This window comes from Aspergillus terreus, genomic scaffold (genome assembly GCF_000149615.1).
Source record: "Aspergillus terreus NIH2624 scaffold_10 genomic scaffold, whole genome shotgun sequence".
NCBI lineage: Eukaryota > Fungi > Ascomycota > Eurotiomycetes > Eurotiales > Aspergillaceae > Aspergillus > Aspergillus terreus.
In genome coordinates this window covers 359,569-379,529 of record NT_165933.1, presented here as the reverse complement: position 1 = coordinate 379,529, position 19,961 = coordinate 359,569, and the positions used below count along the sequence as shown (strand labels likewise).

Here is a 19,961-nt window from a genome sequence, read left to right as displayed (position 1 = left end):
GGCTACAAATACCCCCATTCAGCGCGCCCGACTAGATTCCGTTACTTTGTGTTGGGCTCACTATGGTGGCACCCTACATTGATCTTGACGACGTAGGTCCATCCCCACGAACCCCAGGAAACGGAGGCACTATCATACTAACAATGCGACAGGGCTGCAACCGTCGGCTGGATCCTCTGCTCGCATACCCCGCCTGGGTGCGCCGCACGGCCCCCACGGGTATCTCGAACGATGCCATGGGGTCTGTCCCGCAACACCCGTTCTTCCTTCGCGTGATTGAAGTGTTACAGTCCTATGACCGCAGCTGGCTGCTCCCCTACATCACGGTGATGTACTCGACGGGCCCATTGTTTCTGTCGGTCATCTGGAAACAGTACATGAGCGAGATGCCGAACGAGTCGAGTCGCGTCCGCATCCTCATGCCCGATGAATACAACAAATTCAGCTGGAGTTTCTTCACCCACCACGTCGGCAACAGCTGGCACGGCAAAGACGCCCGGCTCATCTTCTGGATGGGACAGCACTGGATATTCCTGACCTTCCTTGGGTTCCTGCTGGCAGGGACCGTCGGATACTGCCTGTGGTGCTCGTACGGTCGACTGATGGTCTGGGGATCGAAGTACCGCTACCGCTACGCGAAGCTGCCGTCCTTCATCTCCATGCCCCGACTGTCGTCTCCGTCCCGCGGCTCTCGGCGCGCGATGCCCACGCTCCTCCGTCGCGTCAGCTTCAAGGACGAAGAAGCCGGGGCGGTCGAGACGTCGTACGAACTCTACAGCCGCCGCGACTAAGCGGTGGCCTTTCCATTTTGTTATGTGTGCTTGGCGGGCGTCCATGTCCTGATACGAACTCTGACTTTCGGATTTGATTTTGTTACCGCGAATTTGCGAGTTCTTCGCAAGTGTGAGTTGCTCTGTTCGGGTATTCTGATTTGACGTGCATGCATGGCGTTCTGGGAACAGGTTCCACAGAAGCGCTTCTGGGGGCAACTGCTTTCTCGTACATTTTTCTCCCCCATTCTTTTCTTTTTGGCAAGATGACTTGGATCTGTACCTGAGTACCGTTCCATTTGAGATCTCTGGTGTTTCGATATACGACCTTTTTACTGTGTTTTCGCTTCTGTCGGGTTCCCCATATGGCTTTAATTCCCCTTTCTTTCTTGATACACATAGACTTACCCATGGAGGGATGGCACATCCAGGAGCCCGGGGCGGACTGGAGTGCCTGCAAATAATACAAGATGAAGAGTTTTGCTAAAGTTGATCGTAAGTGAGGTACTTTGTAAGGGCTGAAGCGCTGATCGCCGTAAGGGAGGGGGTGTGTAGTCCCCAATCGGCATCGCTTACTGGCAGAATCCGGACAAAGAAGCTTTCCGGGGTTTCAGGCTGACGAACAGTCCCCAATGATCCAGTCCCCGTCAAAGACACCGGCCTGCTTTCCAATCTGCTGTCCAATCTGACGGGAGAATCTGAAACGGTGGCCAAAAGCCCGAGTGACAAAGCGCGTATTCTGAATGCCAATGGCCACCGATCGTCGGATGGGAGGTGCCCAAGGTATGCTAGCCTCGTCTCCACGGCCAGCTATGTGACCGTGTATAAAGGCCCCTTGTGAGAAGGTCGTTGGACTCTTTATTATTACCAGCCTTGAGTCATTCTCTCTTGCTCTCTTTCTCGCATTCCTTCGTTTGTCTTCATTGTCGCCACTATCATTCCCTTGGACGACATAGACCGTACAGGCTACGGTATTTATATCTCACCTCTCCTTCATACAAACCCCTCATCCCTCGTTCACTCTACTATTCCAACACCAACACCAACACCAACATGAAGACCGCCATCCTTCTCCACGCCATCGGGCTCGCCGCCCTCCCCCTCGCCAACGCAATCCCACTCTCATCCCTGCACCATGGCAGCATCGCCCAACAGGTCAACATCTCCGCCCAGCAGATCGAAGCCATCGCTCCGAGCTCCAAGTCCTGCGCCAATGTACAGGTTCCGGACGAGTGCGCCACCGCCCAACAGGCCGCGCCCAACATCGCCAAAGCCTTCCAGACCTACAAGATCACCTCGCCCGCCGAACAGGCCGCTGTGATCGGCCTCATCGCCTTTGAAAGCGTCGAGTTTCGCTACAACAAGAACAAAAGTCCCGGTGTGCCGGGGCAGGGGAGTACGTTTTCCACTCTTGCCTTAATTTTTGCAGTCTGAAAGCTGACAGCTGTAGCCCGCAATATGCAGTCCCCCGCCTTCAACAAGAAATACGCCGAGTCGATCCCCGCGCTGGCGGAGAAGCTGGCCCCGGTTGCGGATAAGCCCGCCGAGGTGCTGAATCTGTTGCTGGCTGATGAGCGGTATGATTTTGCGTCTGGCGCCTGGTTCCTCACGACGCAGTGCACCGACGCCGTGCGCAAGCAGTTGCAGTCCGGGTCTGAGGCCGGCTGGCGCCAGTATATCACGGATTGTGTGGGCACGGAGGCGAACGAGGACCGCAAGGCGTACTGGCAGCGGGCGGTACAGGCCTTGGGCGTGAAGACTGCTTGATTTTCCCTTGGAGTTACTCCGCAGGCTCGTGGCGCGGGCGTCACAGGCTTGAGCATAGCATAGCATAGCATAGCACGGTAGGATAAAATGAACGATGTTGAGCATCCGTATTCATATTCATCATCATTCCTACTACCCTTCTCCTTTTATATGCACCTATTTACAAAACCCCCTTGGTGCTCACCACGTCGCCCGCGCCCACCTCGCCGGCCACACGCCGCGTGCATGCTGCGCGGATCGCCACGGCCAGCGCCTTGAACGCGCTCTCCGCGCGGTGGTGGTCGTTGTCGCCGTACGTGCACCCGACATGCAGCGTGACGCCGGCCGCCTGCGCAAAGCTCTGCAACCCGTGCGTGATCATCTCCGTGCTGAGGTCGCCGATCTTCTCTCGCCGGAACCCGAGGTTGATCACCGCCCACGGCCGGCTGGACAGGTCAATGACCGCCCACGACAGGGCCTCGTCGAGAGGCGCGTCGCCACGCCCGAATCGCGCCAGCGACTGCCGCGCGCCCAGCGCTTTCGTGAAGGCGTCGCCGAGCGCGAGGAACGTATCTTCCGTCGTGTGGTGGTCGTCAACTACAACTTATCAGCTTGCCGTTCTGCCGGGGTGAAGGTTTTTTGTAGAGGGGGACGCACTGTACAAATCACCCTTGGCGCGAATGGCCAAACTCATCCCCGAATGCTTCGCCAGCGCGTGCAGCATGTGGTCCAGGAACCCGATGCCCGTGCTCACGGTGATCTGCTGCGTGGGCGTGAACTGTGTTGCATGCCCGGCGTCCTTGGGCGGCACGATGCCGCGCTGCGCCGCCTCGGCTTCCTGGGGGTCTTCGGGGGCGGGGAAGTGCGCTGACGGCTCGTAGGGAGGGAGCACGCCGCCGTCCAGCGAGAGCGAGACCTGGATCTTGGTCTCGTTGGTGACGCGCGAGATGGAGGCGGTGCGGGGAGGGAGCGGCATTGTGGTGGGTTCAGGGTTAGGCGGGGCGAGGTAGTGAGGGTCGTAGAGAGGAATTGAGTGTAGAAGAGGTGTGAATCTAATGATGGTGATGTGATTGGTATCTTTCTTTACTCGACGTCGGCGGGATGATTTTTGCGTATCGGAAATACCAGCGGTACGGTTCGGACATGGAGCATGGTTGATCCGGCATGCGTCATTCCGCGGAGTATCGAGTATCACCATGCAATAGTGTCGACAACTACGTCCTTCGGAGTACAATTCATGTGTTTTACCTGAATTTGAGAACTGGGCACGATGCCTCCCCCCTCCAACCAGAAACAGGACATCGAGCCCCCGGACCAGATCACCACCGAGGCGGTCTACGGGTTCCTTGCGGGAGCCTTCCGGGTATGTGATGTACCAGCCAGTTGCCTTGCTATGGCCGAGTCCCTCGGACATGCCCAAAATTCAGACGACACCGAGCACTAATGCAGCCCGTCTAGTTCGGCTCCGTCTCGATCCTCGCCCATATGATCCTGATTCTCCCACACCCCTTTAAATTCTCGCCGCCGGCTGCGCCACCTGCACCATCGTCATCCCCGACATCTCCGCCACACCGACCTTCACCGTTCTCGAAAGACGCGCTGCGGGCGCGCTTCTTCCACCGGCCGCTTGAGGGCTTCTCGGAGTGGCTGTCGCCGACGGCGCGGGTCTACCGGCCGCTCACGCCGCAGTTCAAGGTGTTCCTGCAGATTGCGGCCATGACGCTGGGCGGGTGTATCTGGGCAGAGCGCCGGGTGAACGACTACATTGATCTGGTGCGGAAGACGAAACGCGCAGAGCGAGTGCAGGCGCAGCGCGCGGCGAGATATGGGAATAGTCTGGAATAGGGTAGACTCGATAGCGTCTACCGGCCTGTGGCTTGTAGATCCTAATAGGTAGCTAACTACGGAGCACCTGCGGAGTACTGTTTTCCTGCTGAACCGCTGGTTTGGTTCGCGATGAGCAGTGAGGCTGTGATGGCGGCTGTTCCTGACTATCGGTGGCGCTGTGAAAGTTTGCAGTGCCGTGTGGAGATTGCCTACCTGGGCAGAGGATGGATCGATGGATCTCGGTTCCGAAGGGAGAATCGTTGTTGTGCGTCGATCGTGAGGTTCATGTCCGGGAGGATGTGAGCTATTGGAAGGATCCGTGGTTCGGGTGATTTATTCGTCTGATGTACTATATGTACTATCGTGCTTTGATCGGATATTAAGGTACTCCCGTACATAGGTAGGCAGATTATGTTCCGGTGTCACGGTGTATTTGAATTGAGTATATCGATGCCATTCATTTCCCGTAAATCATGGCGCCATAATAATATCCATAGGGTGTAGGGAAACTCCGTAGTGGCATCCTGCACTGGGGCGGTGGAGCCGTTAGTGTTTGAGATGGATTTTTCACGAGAAGAAGAATCGACAGGCGACGAGATCCACCGGATCGGCTGTGTTTCATAGACGATCAGGGGGATCATACAAAGTACGGAGTAGGTAGTTTATATGGAGTACTTGTACATATGGAGTCCTTAGATAACTACAGGTACCTAGTTAGGTAGGACTCCATAGTTGGAAGGACGTGGCGAGATGTATGATTAGGGTTGATGATCGGATGATCGCTATCAGAATCATAATAAAATAATAATAATCAGATGCATGCGGAAGGAAGAATCAAATCATCCGAACCTCTCCCCTGACCCAATCGGCCTCCCTGTCTGGATCTGCGGAGATTCTCTGGCTGCTTCCGGCACTGACATCATCTTTCTTTCTTTACTTTACTTCCTCTCTTTCACTCATCGAATGATTTCATTCTGACACCCTCGCTCCTTTCCACATAACTACCCCGTTGTTGTTTGATTCCTCCGCTTTCAGCCTCACCTCTTCCCCTTCCGGTCGCTTCCCAATTGCTTCAATCTGCCCCTCCGCATCCTCGACAAGGGTTTCTGCAACCTTCCACGTACTCCGGCTCCTCATCGCCTGTGGATCCTCGTCTCTCATTTGTGTGCCGCGTTGGCGTGACAGTTCGACAATTTGATACTACTACCCCATACATTTTTTGCCTGTCCCTCTTTGGTCTCCATCTCTCTCGCCCTCGTCGATTATATTGCTCCTGTCCCTTCAATTGACCTCTCCCTCGCTCATTACCGCTCCCCATCTCCACGACAGCACGCTCATGGCCCCGGCAGACAAGTCGCCTGTATGTTTCACCTCTCGATCCTCCTAAGCCTCTCCCGTCTAGTGTTTCTGTCGCCTTCTCCACCTCTCTAAGCTCCCCTCGCCAAAAATAATCTCCCCCGGCCGCATAATTCTTCTCCTCCCTTATCGTATCGTCTTCTCTCTTTTTCTCTTGTCGTCCTTGCTGACCTCCTCTTCTTCCCCCCCTTCAAGTCTCCATCCCTATAACTCCATAATTCCAGGGCGTCGATGTGATCACCAGCTTCTTCCCGCAACGCCCTTCCGCCCTCGCCTCCTTCTAGCATCTTCTCTTCTTCCTCCCATCCGTCATGGCCGAAAGCCGGGGGAAGAAAGAGCGGAGAAAGAGTTTCAGTGTCTTCAGTCCATCGGTCACCACCTCGTCCTTGTCAAGTCCCGCCATCTCCACCACCACCAAAACCACCACCCATGATCGCTCCCCCTCGGATGATGTCCATGTCCTCAGAAAGAGGAACCGTCGCAATTCCGGCTTCTTTGGCGGTCGCAATGCGAGCCCTCCGAGGGCCGCCTCCGCCTCTCATGGCCTCCGCCGTCCCGGCACCGCCGATTCCGAGTCCACGGTCGGTGTAACGGCCATGTCCGCCGCCTTGGAAGGCCCCCGTCCTCGCCGCAAATCCATGCAGAAGAAACGCGCCTCCGTCTTTGGCTCCTTGCGTTCCCTCCACTCCCTGGATGACGACGAAAAGGCCCTGGGTCGCGCCAAAACCTCTCCAACCCTGGACGATGACGATGTCGATGCGCGCCCCGGCATCGGTTCCATCATTCTGCACCACGGGGAGATCCAGACCACCGGCGGCATGTGGCGAAAGAAGAGCCAGTATCTCGTCCTGACCGATACGCATCTGGTCCGTTTCAAGAACCAAAGCAAAGCCGCCGAGGCTTTCCCCTCCATTCCACCCTCGTTCGCTCGCGCCGCCGGGAATCGCCAGTCAGTGGCTTCCATTAGCTCGCTTCATGATCAGCAGCTGGCGGCGCCCGGGGACCCCGCGGCGGGAATCCCCCTCAACAGCATTGTGGCGGTGTACATGCTCGACGACGGACGACCGTCGTCCACCGTGGAAGTCGCCTACCTGGACGAACGGGCGCATAAGGCCGCCTTTATCCAGATGCAGACCCCGGATTTCCAAGAACTGAACCTGTGGATGGTGGGTATCCGTTCCGCGGCCGAGCTCATTCGAACGTCCGACCCCCTGCCCTTCGACCGGAAGTCGGTTGAGTATGCGGTCCGGATGCTGGAGTACGAACGAGACTATGATCCCGAGACCTTTCGCATGTTCCGTGTGATCCAGATGGCTTCCAGCAAGTCCCCGACGCGGGCGTCGTCGGACGACCTGACCAAGCTGTCGCCCACCGGATGCTATCTCGCGTTGGGCTCTCACAAAATGCATCTGATTCCTCTGCAGAAGATGTCAAGTCGCGCGTCGGTGGTGTCGTTGAGCGACCTCGATGCGGCCACTTCTTTTGGACTGATGAATCTGACCTGTCTGTCGATGGAGTGGGGCGACGACAGCCTACACCTGACCTTTCGAGTACCTCTCCAGAAGCCATTTTCGGTGTTCTTGGCTTCGGTACACTCGCTGGAGATCGCCTTCTGGCTAAGGCAGCAGACCGAGTTCTTACGGCCTTTGTGGATACGACAGCCCTACGATTTCCTCGTCCCCCGCGATCTGGACAACGACTCCAACTTTCCGCCGGTGGACCTAGATGAAGACTACGGCTGCTTCGATCGAACCCTGGTTGCCTATTCTGCCAGTTACGACATTGACACCTCGAACATCCGTTATACGATTGACGTGGACTGTGACGATGCGCCATGCTTCCGACTCCTGCCTCCCGCTTCCCCCAACCGACAGAAATACACGGCTCTGGAGCTAATCGCGGTCATGCGAGCGTTGCGCTACAACGAGTCGTTTCGGTCGATTTCCTTTAGTGGGGTCTGCTTGGATGCGCTCCAGGCCGTCCGGGATGTTCACGGTTTGGACAAGGACATGCTATTGAGCCGTGCCGGGGCTCCAATCCGCATCCCCGGCCAGGAGAATCTATCCGTCCTGTCACAAGAGGTGCGCGCCTTGACGCTGAAGAGCAAGTGGCTTCGGCGTCTGGATTTTTCCTACACCTTGACCAGAACGCCCAAGTCCGATAGTGAAAGCCATGATCCCGGTTGTGGGATCCCCGAGGCAATCTTCCCGATCTGCCGGCGGGAGCTCACCAGCGTCGACTGGGTCGTGCTGAATGGAATTAAGCTGGGTGACTCGGATCTCGATTACCTGGTAGATGCAGCCTCGCAACGAGGGAGCCATCTGCGGGCGCTAGAAGTCGGAAACTGCGGCCTGTCAGTCCATGACATCGACCTGCTCCTGTCGACGACTATTGCACAGGCGTCGACGCTCGAGGCAATCAATATCTCGGGCGTCCAGGGGCGGCTGTATCCCGACCTCCTACAGCAATATCTCGGCTACTTCACCCAGATCAAGAAACTCGACCTGTCCCGCATCTCGCGAACGTCCGGCGCCGAAGCGCTCATCACGGCAGAGACCCTCTTCAATTGGCGACTCGAAGAACTGTCGCTGAGCCAAACGGCGGTCAATCGCGAGACGGTGGACGCAATCGCTACCTATTTAGCGAGCGATCGTTCCCGACGATTGCAGGTGGTACGACTCGACCAGTGCTGTCTGACAGGGCAGGACGTGGCGATCTTTCTCCATTCCTTGTCTGCAGTCGAGACACCTCGCAACCTGCATCTGCACGTCAATGAGAACCGGCTGGATCAGGGATGCTCTTTTCTCTTCGACGCAATCGCCAAGAACAAGGCTCCGACCCACCTGTCGATGCGGATGATTGACTTCAAGAAAGAGGAGCAATTCCAGGAACTCGTCGAGGCGCTGCGGAAGAACCGCTCCTTACAGTGTCTGGATATCTCCAAGGCGTCTCTGCCGTATGACGCCGGGCCGGAGACGTGCAAGTCTCTGCAGTTAATGTTTGAGGAGAATGAGACGCTTGTGGACTTGGATATCAGCGGAGAGAGCGCACATCTGGATGTGGCCCGGTTTGGAATCGGTCTCAATCTAGCTTTGACTGGTCTGAAAAAGAACAAGTCTTTGCGGGTGTTGAGGATCGAGCATCAGAAACTAGGCCTTCAGGGCGCGAATACCTTGGCCTCCGTCCTGGAAGAAAACGATTGTCTGCGTGAAGTCCACTGTGAGAACAACGATATCAACCTACAGTCGTTTACTGTCTTGGTCAATGGACTGCAGCGGAATAAGTCGCTCCTGAGTCTCTCTTGCATGAATTCCGACCGGGTCCGGTCCTTGGAAAAGGTTCGACGAGAGATTGAAAGCGTCAAGCGTGAACTGAGCCACACGCAGAGTACGGCTACCAGCTCTCTCCGCCGCTCATTACATGTTGCAATGAATGTGAAACAGATGGCTGTTGGGAACAAGGTGACCAAACCCGCCCCTCCTTCCGGCCTTATTCGGGCGAACGCCTCCGTGCCCTCGAGTCTGTCGTCCGCCGACTCGTCGCCTCTCCTGACCCAGGACATCGATGCAATTATTCGCTCTTTAACCCAAAAGTGGGACGGCGAGGTTGCCCGTCTGCGACGATATCTGTTCCGCAACTACAACCTGGCCAACGGCGTAGACGATGCTGTCGAGGGTGATGATGCTTGCAGCGACGGACGCCCTGCCACGGCAGCAAGCCTCGGGACTATGTTGGATAACCTAAAGTACGAAGTCACTGTATCCACCGACGAAGTCCAGAGCAGCTCTCCAACGGACTCTTCAACCTCGCCTGAGAGTCCCGAGCCTCCTCGCGAAGCTCCACACGAAGCTCCACGCGAAGCCCCTCGCGAGCCAACCCAGAGCAGTCATCTGGAGATTTTCTCCCGCCTCGACGCGGACAACAACATTGAATCCCAGCTTAAAGAACGGCCTCAGACCGCGCCGTTCCTGCAGCATTCGTCATCCGTCCTACCCTCCGAGTACGCCTCGTCGGGTGCACCGTCGTCTCGATTTCCCGCGCCCGTGCCAGCAATGCCTTCCGCCGTCAACAAAACCAGCAGCGTCCGCAGTGCGCGCAGCTCAAGCACCGTGTCAACCAGCACCGGAACGGCGGCGAGCTCCCGGAGTACGTACGGCGCGGCATCGTCGACCCTGCGGGGCTTTCTGAGCGGGGGAGCCGCGAGAGAGCGCCGCAAGATGGAGAAGATGAGATCGGGCGCCGTGTGCGTCTCGAACGACCGCCCGCCACAACTGAACTGGTCGCCGCCCAAGCTTGACCTCGGGGACTTCCGGTAGCCTAGCCACTCCCGAGTCGCCAGCGAAGGGAGTTCCTCGGGGATGATTCATGATTCCTACATCACACACAATACATACACACGCATCCATACATACATATTTTTTGGTCTTCGCTAGTCGAAACGACCTCGATTCGCAGTGGGCCCAGCTCCTTGGGTTTTGTTTCCTCTGTTATTACACTTCGTACCAAAATCACCTGTCGTCTCCATACATACCACCACATACCCGGAGACAACAGTCCGTCTCCTGTCTTGATTTACAGCGCATATCTTCATTTTCTTTATATTCTATCTTTGGTTGGAGTCCCGCTGGCGTTCATATCTTTCTTTCTCTGGCCGGTGTCGATATGCTGAGACCTGGACGGTCTTGGCTCCTTTCTTTGTTTCTTTTCCTTCATTGGGTTCGAACCCTTGTTCGACTTGGTGCACCGGATTGAGGTGGCGTTTGTTTCAGCTCGCTTTCACTGGGATGGGTGGTTGGTTGTTGGTACCTTGAGGTACCCTGTACAATCTGTCGGATACTTTCTTTTCTACCCTGGCTACTTCATTGATCGACTGATGTCTAATTGTTAATGTCATAGAATATCGAATGAGAGCTTACATTGAGACACTATGACACTGGACTTGAGAGCACGTATGTAGGAGTGTAAAAGATGTATTAAATAAAGACAAGGCTGGTCTATCAAAACCTCACGCCCAACGAAACATATAACAGCCTCAGAAAAGAAGCGGAGTAACCATGCAAAATCCGAAGCCGAGTGCAAAGGGTATGAATAGGATCTATATGATATTATACACAGGGAACTCTATCAGAGCGGTTGGTATCTATAAGTACAGGACAAGACAAAACAGGTATGCCCGGACAATCTTGAAGCTGTCCGTCCAGCAGGATGCGTTGTATGATATGCTAGGTAGACGAGTGTGATTCCCGGTCAAGGATCGCGCCGACGGGAGGAGGCTATGAATCCCCCAACACAACGACACCCTTCTCCTTATCGAGCTTCTCCTCATTCTGGCGGAACTTGCGACCCTGCTTGCTGATATCGCGCAGCCGACGAATGTACACGTTATTGGCGACCTCGGTCTCGTCTTCGCCGCGGCCGGCGAGGGCCTTCTCGCGCCGTTTCTGGCACGCCGTGTACAGCGAGTACGCCTGTTTGCCCTGCAGCTCGTTGACTTCGTATTCGATCTGCCACTGGTCCGTCGCGGAGAAGTCCGCCGGCCGCTCTACGTAGCGGCCGTTGACTTTGTTCTTGACCACCAGGGTCATCGCGAGGAGCTCCTTGCTGTAGTCTGGTTCTTGTCGGCCGGTGGAGTCTGGTTCGGAGCTGGACAGGGCGGAGTCCTCCGCGGTGTCGGTCTCGTCCGTGGTTTCGGCGGGTTGAGGCGTTTCTGTGGCTGAAGAGGACTTCGCAGCGGCTGTGCTGGGGTTTTCGGGGATGTGGGACCGGATGGTGCTGCCGGGCGTGGTGTCGGAGGGGGTGCTCTGGTCTTCGTGGGAGAGGTTGAGGATGCGGCGCTGGTAGGCGTCGATCTCGGCCTGGTTCTTGGTTTGGATGGCCTGGATCTCATCGTCGGTGACGGGCTCCGCGAAGATGTACATAAATGGGGTCTGGGCGTCGCGGGTCTCGAAATGGAGACGCAGAGACCTCTTGGGGAACTTTTCCGTGGCCTTGTCGAGGATCTTGTTCCAGAGCGCGAGGCTGAGACGAAACTCGGCGTCGCCTAGGGAGGTGTCGCTCTGGCCGTGTAGTGCGAGGTCCATCTCCGGCAGGCTGACGTACTGGAAGCCGAAGATACGCTCGATGTTGTGGAAGGCGACGAAGATGCCATCCATTCTGCCGATGCGCACCTGGAGCGAGTATTTTAAGAACGCAGCCCGAATCATGTCGTAAAATTCGCGCTCGTACGACTCGTATGCCCCGAATCGGTCCCGGATCTCGTATCCAAGGCCCTGCTCGAAATTGCGCGCATCCATTCGGATAGACACGACGGCTCGGGTCTTCAGGTCGAACATGCCCGTCCCAGGTAGTCGTGGGTCATACGCGTCTAGTTGGGATCGCATGATGAAGTCGCCTAGCGTGGAATAGTGGTAGGCTTCAGGCACAGCCTGTTCCTCCTCCGGGGAGATCTTGTTGGTGCTCGAGCGTCTGTACCGCTCGAAATCTTCTTTCGGTAGTGTGAGAAGCTTTTCCATAGACTTCCCCAAATTCATGAGGATGTTGGCCGTATCGAATTCCTTGTCTGCATCGATGGCGTAGACTCCGTCTTGGTATCGGAGGAACATGGCAGAGGGGGACCGCAGCAGCCGCGTAAAGGTACGCAGTTTATCGGGGAACCCCTGCGACATAGTGCGGATGTCAATTCCTCGCCAGGACGAGAGCAGATAATGGAAGTGCGAGAGAACTGATGTCATGCTCGACGAGGAACCCATGTACTTCTTCTTCTCCTTCCGGGCAATGTCCCGTAACGTGTCATCCTTGGAGGATGTGATGTATTCCTTCAGTGCGGCGAAATCGAACTCGGTAACGGGCATAATCGATCCCAGATAAGGATCGAAGTTGAAGACACGAGATCGAGGGTCGCGAAGATGGTAGACACCGGGACTAAGGCATGTTAGCTGTTTTATGAACGAAAGACCTATGGGAAGAGCGAGCTCACTTGAACAAAACCCTTTCCAAGCCAAAGGAGAGCTGAGGGACTGGCGGTCTTTCGATATCCAACGCTAGCGTAACCGTTAGCATCAATTTTGATAGTGTCCCCAGGAGACATACGCTTCAAATGTAGGCCTTGAATCCCAAGGCTGCCAGAATCCTTGGCGTGTACCGAGCCCATCACAAATGGTAGGTTTTTGGGATTCTCTCGATCAGATTTGGTCGAGTGTTTTTCTCCGGGGAGCTGTGAAACGATGTTCTGGAGGGATGATTGGATTCGCGCCGACTGGACCTGTTTAGCAGAGGCGATCCAAAGAGTAGCATAACACGAAACTCACCGATTCTTGAGATTCAGTCACCTCGTGTGGCACAGGTTTGGACGGCCGTTTCGATTTCCGTTCCTTGGACAATGCTCTCCGGACCCGTTTGACGGCGACCTTCCGCGCTTTTTGGGTGGCTTTACGTGGTTTCCCCTTGGATTCCTGATCGGCCGTAGCGTCATGATCTGCCGTGGAGGATTTGGAATTCTGTTTCTCGCCATCCTTGTCGTGACTTTTCGAACGCGCATCTGGGGATCGGCCTCTCTTTTCTCGATTCGGCGGCCCTGGAGGAGTCTACACATGCGTGAGCGAGTTAGCGACGACCGATGTAGGGAGAATTTCTAGACTGGCAGATTCGCGCAACGCGACGAGACAGAATCGAGGCATTTTGGAAAATCGTACCTTGCCCAGAGACTTGAACCCTTCCGCGATGGCACGCGACGCGGCATCCTCGGCCTTTTTGGGATGGGCCTGGGAGCGCGCGGCGGACGAAGTGGTGAAGTTGCGGAGGCCGTTGGGAGCTCCGAAACGCTGCGCTAGACAGAACAAGCAGACATGTTCGCGGAGAGGGTCTGAAACAGACCGCAGAGAGGTCCGGAACATTCAGGCCAGGTTGTATAGAGCCGTTCTCGAGGGACGTAGGAGGACGACCGGTTCAATTGGAGGAAGGGGAGGAGATGGGAGGAAAAGTCGAAAGTCGAGGCGTGTTGGAGGCGAAGAAGCTGAAACAGAATCGAACCATCCCGTTTGGGTTTAACTTTTGTATTATGTAGTGTTAGTCATCTATACATGCATAAGCCTCCAGTAATTTTCTTCCTCTCTTGTGCTGTCATCCCCGACATCTTTTTCATATAGGTCAATTCGACAGGATCCCCTGCTGACACAAACATGATTAACGCATTATTTATCTCTTGACTTTATATATATACCTCTGCTACAAAACAGACCATGATCCATGGAGAAGAATGTAGATGTCCCAATCCGGAGGCGGAGAAAAACCGCCCCGCTTTTCCGCAAAGAAAAAAAAAAGACAAAAAGAGAGTTGAGAGAATATCAATCACTTCTCCCCGTCTCTCCCTCCTCTTCACATTCTCTCCTCTTGTGCAGTTGTGGAATCTCCGGTTGACTCTCTGTTGAGGTGAGTATCGCTGTTTGCTGGTGTTGTTCTGTCTACGATCGCTCCCAATGACTCAATGAGGGGCATCGTCGACTGCCCCTCCGATTGAAGTCCGATAAAATATTGTTCCATATACTCGGTTTCTCTCTTTCAATGACCTCTTTCTAACGCCCTTTCCTAGGTTACTCGAGACTCACTGCACTCACAATGCCTCAAGAACAATTGCGCATCCTGGTCGTCGGTAATGGAGGCCGTGAACATGCCTTCGCCTGGAAACTGAGCCAGTCTCCCCGCGTCGACATTGTCTATGTCGCTCCCGGTAACGGTGGCACTGGTCTGGGTGGTTCCAGCAAGATCGCCAATGCCAATGTGAAGGGTAATGACTACCACGGTCTGGTCGCGTTCGCCCAGCAGAATGGCGTGAACCTGGTCGTGCCCGGCCCCGAAGCTCCCCTTGTTGAGGGTATTCAGGGTTACTTCCAGGCCGGTAAGTCTCTTCGTGTGAAATCTAGTCGGAAGCGCTCCGTTGACTTGTCTCAGTTGGCATCAAATGCTTCGGTCCCTCCAAGGCTGCCGCCCGCATGGAGGGCTCTAAGACCTTCTCCAAGGACTTCATGAAACGTCACAACATCCCTACTGCCGCCTACGAGAACTTCTACGAGTACGAACCCGCCCGCAAGTACCTCGACTCCGTCTCCCACAACGTCGTGATCAAGGCCGATGGATTGGCCGGTGGAAAGGGTGTCATCATCCCTCAGACCAAAGAAGAGGCCCACCAGGCTCTCCGCGAGATGATGCTCGACCACCAGTTCGGTGAGGCTGGAAACGAAGTCGTCATTGAGGAATACCTCGAGGGTGATGAACTGAGTGTTCTCACCTTCTCCGACGGCTACACCATCCGTTCCCTGCCTCCGGCGCAAGACCACAAGCGCATCTTCGATGGGGACCAGGGCCCCAACACGGGTGGCATGGGATGCTACGCTCCCACCCCGATCTCTTCTCCAGAGGTGCTCGCCGAGATCGACCGCACCATCATCCAGCCTTCCATCGACGGCATGCGTCGTGATGGTTCGTCGACTTTACTCCCTACGTTAAAGCGCCGCTAACAGATACCTCTTCCAGGCTTCCCCTTCGTGGGTATCCTTTTCACCGGTCTCATGATGACCAAGGACGGTCCCAAGGTCCTCGAATACAACGTTCGCGGTGGTGACCCCGAAACTCAGACCCTCCTCCCCCTCCTGACCGATGACACCGATCTGGCGGAGATCATGGTCGCCTGTACCGAACACTGGCTGGACGGTGTCGAGATCAAGGTCAAGCCCAACTTCTCCACCACCGTGGTCGCCGTCGCGGGAGGCTACCCCAACTCGTACGCCAAGGGCAAGGCCATCACGCTCGATCCCGTCCCCGAAGGCACCCTGATCTTCCACGCGGGAACGACCCTCTCCGGCAACGAACTGCAGACCTCCGGTGGTCGTGTCATTGCCGCCACGGCTACCGCCTCCAGTCTCGAGGAGGCTGTCCGCAAGAGCTACGCGGGCATCTCCACCATTCACTTCGAGGAAATGTTCTACCGCAAGGACATCGCCCACCGTGCCTTCCGCCAGCGTGACGCTGTGGCCTCCCAGCAGCAGTCGCTGACCTACGCCGCCGCCGGAGTGTCTATCGACGCCGGCAACGACCTCGTCAACAAGATCAAGAGCTCCGTCGCGCAGACCAAGCGCCCTGGTACCGACGCCGTGATCGGTGGTTTCGGCGGCCTCTTCTCCCTCGCCGCCGCCAACCCCACCTACCACCCGCACTCGCCCACCCTCATCGGCGCCATCGACGGCGTCGGCACCAAGCTGAAGATCGCCCACGCCGTGGGCGTCCATGACACCGTTGGTATTGACCTCGTCGCTATGAACGTCAACGACCTGGTCGTCCAGGGCGCCGAGCCCCTCTTCTTCCTCGACTGCTACTCGTGCGGCAAGCTCGACGTCAACACCGCCTCCGCCTTCGTCACCGGCGTCGCCAACGGCTGCGTCCAGGCCGGCTGCGCCCTCATCGGCGGCGAGACCGCCGAGATGCCCGGCCTCTTCGTCGAGGATACCTACGATGCCGTCGGAGCTGCTGTCGGCGCCATCAACACAACCGGTGAACACGCCCGCACCGTCCTCCCCGACACCGCCGCCATGCGCTCCGGCGACGTGCTCCTCGCCCTGGCCTCGTCCGGCCCGCACTCGAACGGATACTCCCTCGTCCGCAAGATCGTCGAGCGCTCCGGCCTCTCCTTCGACGGCCCGGCTCCCTTCTCCATGCCCTCCGCCTCCGGTCCCCTCTCCCTCGGCCGCGCCCTCCTCACCCCCACCCGCATCTACGTCAAGCCCCTCCTCAAGGCCCTCTCCATCCCCTCTTCGTCTTCCTCTGCCTCCGCTTCCGCCATCAAGGGTCTGGCCCACATCACCGGCGGCGGTCTCGTCGACAATGTGCCCCGCATGCTCCCCTCCACGCTGACGGCGCACATCGACGTCTCGACCTGGCAGCTTCCCTCTGTGTTCGCGTGGCTCAAGAAGACCGGCAACGTCACCGCCACGGAGATGGCCCGTGCCTTCAACTGCGGTGTCGGCATGGTCATCGCCGTGGAGAAGGGCACTGAGGCCGCGGTCAAGGATCTCCTGCAGAAGGAGGGCGAGACCGTCTACGAAATCGGTGAGCTGAAGCCCCGCCAGGCCGGCGAGGAGGGCTGCGTCCTCAACGGACTTGAGACCTGGGATGCTTAGGTTAGCGCGTTTTGACGATATGATCTTTCTTTCTACCTTTTACCTTTTCTTTTGCTACATATTTCCTTATTTTACTGTCTTCCCGTTTTGATATGCGACAAGATGATACACATCGAACGTGCTTATGATGACAACGATGATTGTATGGGGTTGGTGAGACAACGTGCCACCCTCCGACTGAAGACTACAAAAGCGACATGCTTTTTTGTATAGAGGAGTCAATTGATGCTGACCGATTTGGTCTTACACTATGCCAGTCTATGAGGTAGACATACTAGAAGCCTAGGAACCCACTCGAGGTTCAGTGACATTAAGATTTCTATCTGAAACACGCCAGTGACATCATGGTTTGTGCTATCCTTAGCATCCGTTCGTTACGTCGCCTTACGCAGTGTACAGTTACTCGAGCACATGTGAATCAGTAACACAAAAGACTTGCTAATCAGGTCACAGGAAATCAACATTTTAGGCAGCGCTTAAGATTGGAACCAGCCCGAGGGAGGAGGATTTCAGGGGAAAACGGCCCAACATGGAACCCAGGATTTCAAACATGAGCGTAAAAATATATGAAAGAGAGAGCTTTCACCGCGCGGGCCGCAGTACCCATGTACATCCTACTCCTCCGGACACCACCTGGCTACTGCCGAATGCTCCCCTGCGCCGAGTGACAAGCGTCTCAAAAAGCAACCATCTCTATTCCACAACTAAAATAAAAGTTCCTTTTTCAGGCGATCTTCCTAGTGCGAGTCAAGAGAAGGCCCTCCGATCGGTCTTTTGATACATCAGGAAAATACGACGAACGAAACGAATCACGCGCACGAGCTATTAGACCGTTAGAATGAACCCTTATAAGAAGCATAGGAATATTCGTACCTTAGAAGCACTTGCGGTGGACGATCGAGGGACCGCTCTCGTCGTACTCCTGCTTGGAGATCCACATCTGCTGGAAGGTGGACAGGGAAGCCAGAATGGAACCACCGATCCAGACGGAGTATTTACGCTCGGGAGGAGCGATGATCTTGACCTTCATGGAAGAGGGAGCAAGGGCAGTGATCTCCTTCTGCATACGGTCGGAGATACCGGGGTACATGGTAGTACCACCAGACTGGGTTTGTTAGCATGGGGGTGCATCAATTGTTAAGAAAGCGAACATACCATGACGATGTTACCGTAGAGATCCTTACGGACATCAACATCACACTTCATGATGGAGTTGAAAGTGGTAACGTGGATACCACCGCTCTCCAGACCCAGGACGCTAGGCTGGAAGAGAGCTTCAGGAGCCCGGAAGCGCTCGTTACCGATGGTGATGACCTGACCGTCGGGAAGCTCATAAGACTTCTCGATGGTGGAGCTCTGGGAAGCGGTCTGGATCTCCTGCTCGAAGTCGAGAGCGACGTAGCACAGCTTCTCCTTGATGTCACGGACGATTTCACGCTCGGCCGTGGTGGAGAAGGTGTAACCGCGCTCCGCGAGGATCTTCATGAGGTAGTCGGTCAAGTCACGACCAGCCATGTCGACACGGGAGATGGCGTGGGGCAGGGCGAAACCCTCGTAGATGGGGACCACGTGGGTGACACCGTCACCGGAGTCCAGGACGATACCGGTGGTACGACCGGAAGCGTAGAGGGAGAGGACGGCCTGGATGGAGACGTAGAAGGCGGGGGCGTTGAAGGTCTCGAAGACGATCTGGGTCATCTTCTCACGGTTGGACTTGGGGTTGATGGGGGCCTCGGTCAGGAGGACGGGGTGCTCCTCGGGAGCGACACGGAGCTCGTTGTAGAACGTGTGATGCCAGATCTTCTCCATGTCATCCCAGTTCGTGACGACACCGTGCTCAATGGGGTATCTGAGGGTGAGGATACCACGCTTGGACTGGGCCTCATCACCGACGTAGGAGTCCTTCTGACCCATACCGATCATGATACTGCGAGGCGTCAGCCGACAAGGTCCGGGCGGTGGTGGGTCAAGAGAGCGTTTGGGGGAGCTTTACCCATGGTGACGGGGACGACCGACAATGGAGGCTATTGTTGGGGTTAGTTGATCGGCTCGTTCGGAATTGACTCGATGGACAGGGCCAAAACCAGCTTGGATTTCCTCCTGTCCATGAGGAGAGATGGCGGGGTTGACTTACGGAAGACAGCACGGGGAGCATCGTCACCGGCGAAACCGGCCTTGCACATACCCGAACTACGGGAAACCGTTAGCTTCTGAAACAGACCGTTTGAATTTTGGAGCTCGAGAACTGGTCATTCTCCCAAAACTCGAGGGAAAATGCGACCAGTGCGACGGTGGTGGACGGCGATGGTGGGGGGAGAGGTTTTGTGCGTGTGTTTTGACCTTCCCGGATGGGGAGGGAAACCCAGCATCAGGGGGAGGCAGTAAGACGAGAACCATCACCGAAACCATCATTGCAATGGAGAGGAAATTAAAAATTCATTGGAACATACCCATTGTCGATAACGAGAGCAGCAACTTCCTCTATAGCATCGAAACGAGCGAGATTAGCGAGGTTGTGCGAACAGGGATGAGGGACGGAGGGGAAGAAGCGACCGAGACGACGCAAGGCGCTGAGGTGGCAGGAACCTTACCTTCCATGGTGAATGATTAAGAAGCGAAGTAGGAGACAAAAAAGAAACGAGGAAAAAAGAAAAGTAGACTGAGCGGAGGGGGAGTGATGAGGAGGAGTGGTTGAGGTGGATGAGAGAGGAGGAGGGGAAGAACGAAATGAAGGTTGAGTTGGTTGGATGGGGAGAGTTAAGATGATGTGGTAAGAAGAGGGAGAGGGAGAGAGAGGGAGAGAGAGAGGAAGAAGAGAGAAGGGAAGGAAGGAGAAAGTGGATTAGATTGGGTTTAGTGGCTCTCTGGGAAGGGGAGGGGGGAAGGGGTACTTGGACTAATAGGAGCCAACACTAGTCAGAACAAGTACCGGGCGCTTAATAGGGGCAACTGTCACCGCCACTGTTCGCGAAGGATTGATCAGGGCAATCTGGAGGATCGGAACGGTCGAAATCGTTTGGAATCTGTGGAAATCTGAAGCTGTTGATGCTGTAGTTATTCTTGAATATTCATCCCATGCACCCTGAGAAGGTCA

General features: G+C 55.9%; 8 protein-coding genes across 8 annotated transcripts; 5 read left to right on the top strand and 3 right to left on the bottom strand.

The window, feature by feature from the left end:
* Nucleotides 1–62: 62 nt before the first annotated feature.
* On the top strand, nt 63–791 carry ATEG_06980 (uncharacterized protein; the record flags this gene model as incomplete). Its single annotated transcript, XM_001209666.1, has 2 exons — nt 63–92; nt 153–791. The coding sequence occupies 2 exons, from the start codon at nt 63–65 to the stop codon at nt 789–791; spliced, it is 669 nt and encodes a 222-aa protein (XP_001209666.1).
* Nucleotides 792–1,823: 1,032 nt separating this feature from the next.
* Nucleotides 1,824–2,537, top strand: ATEG_06979 (uncharacterized protein; the record flags this gene model as incomplete). The annotated part of the gene is made up of 2 exons (XM_001209665.1): nt 1,824–2,166; nt 2,221–2,537. The coding sequence occupies 2 exons, from the start codon at nt 1,824–1,826 to the stop codon at nt 2,535–2,537; spliced, it is 660 nt and encodes a 219-aa protein (XP_001209665.1).
* Nucleotides 2,538–2,697: 160 nt separating this feature from the next.
* On the bottom strand, nt 2,698–3,492 carry his3 (imidazoleglycerol-phosphate dehydratase HIS3; the record flags this gene model as incomplete). Its single annotated transcript, XM_001209664.1, has 2 exons — nt 2,698–3,113; nt 3,174–3,492. 2 exons carry the CDS (start codon nt 3,490–3,492, stop codon nt 2,698–2,700), a joined length of 735 nt encoding a protein of 244 aa, XP_001209664.1.
* A 294-nt stretch (nt 3,493–3,786) lies between these two features.
* Nucleotides 3,787–4,361, top strand: ATEG_06977 (uncharacterized protein; the record flags this gene model as incomplete). Its single annotated transcript, XM_001209663.1, has 2 exons — nt 3,787–3,879; nt 3,975–4,361. 2 exons carry the CDS (start codon nt 3,787–3,789, stop codon nt 4,359–4,361), a joined length of 480 nt encoding a protein of 159 aa, XP_001209663.1.
* A 1,649-nt stretch (nt 4,362–6,010) lies between these two features.
* ATEG_06976 (uncharacterized protein) lies at nt 6,011–10,015 on the top strand (the record flags this gene model as incomplete). Its single annotated transcript, XM_001209662.1, has 1 exon — nt 6,011–10,015. One exon carries the CDS (start codon nt 6,011–6,013, stop codon nt 10,013–10,015), a length of 4,005 nt encoding a protein of 1,334 aa, XP_001209662.1.
* Nucleotides 10,016–10,972: 957 nt separating this feature from the next.
* ATEG_06975 (Pet127 family protein) lies at nt 10,973–13,591 on the bottom strand (the record flags this gene model as incomplete). The annotated part of the gene is made up of 5 exons (XM_001209661.1): nt 10,973–12,620; nt 12,676–12,739; nt 12,789–12,954; nt 13,007–13,282; nt 13,391–13,591. The coding sequence occupies 5 exons, from the start codon at nt 13,589–13,591 to the stop codon at nt 10,973–10,975; spliced, it is 2,355 nt and encodes a 784-aa protein (XP_001209661.1).
* A 721-nt stretch (nt 13,592–14,312) lies between these two features.
* On the top strand, nt 14,313–16,867 carry ade1 (bifunctional aminoimidazole ribotide synthase/glycinamide ribotide synthase; the record flags this gene model as incomplete). Its single annotated transcript, XM_001209660.1, has 3 exons — nt 14,313–14,592; nt 14,646–15,173; nt 15,228–16,867. 3 exons carry the CDS (start codon nt 14,313–14,315, stop codon nt 16,865–16,867), a joined length of 2,448 nt encoding a protein of 815 aa, XP_001209660.1.
* Nucleotides 16,868–17,741: 874 nt separating this feature from the next.
* Nucleotides 17,742–19,050, bottom strand: act1 (actin ACT1; the record flags this gene model as incomplete). Its single annotated transcript, XM_001209659.1, has 4 exons — nt 17,742–17,972; nt 18,023–18,794; nt 18,861–18,891; nt 19,002–19,050. The coding sequence occupies 4 exons, from the start codon at nt 19,048–19,050 to the stop codon at nt 17,742–17,744; spliced, it is 1,083 nt and encodes a 360-aa protein (XP_001209659.1).
* Between the last annotated feature and the right edge of the window lie 911 nt (nt 19,051–19,961).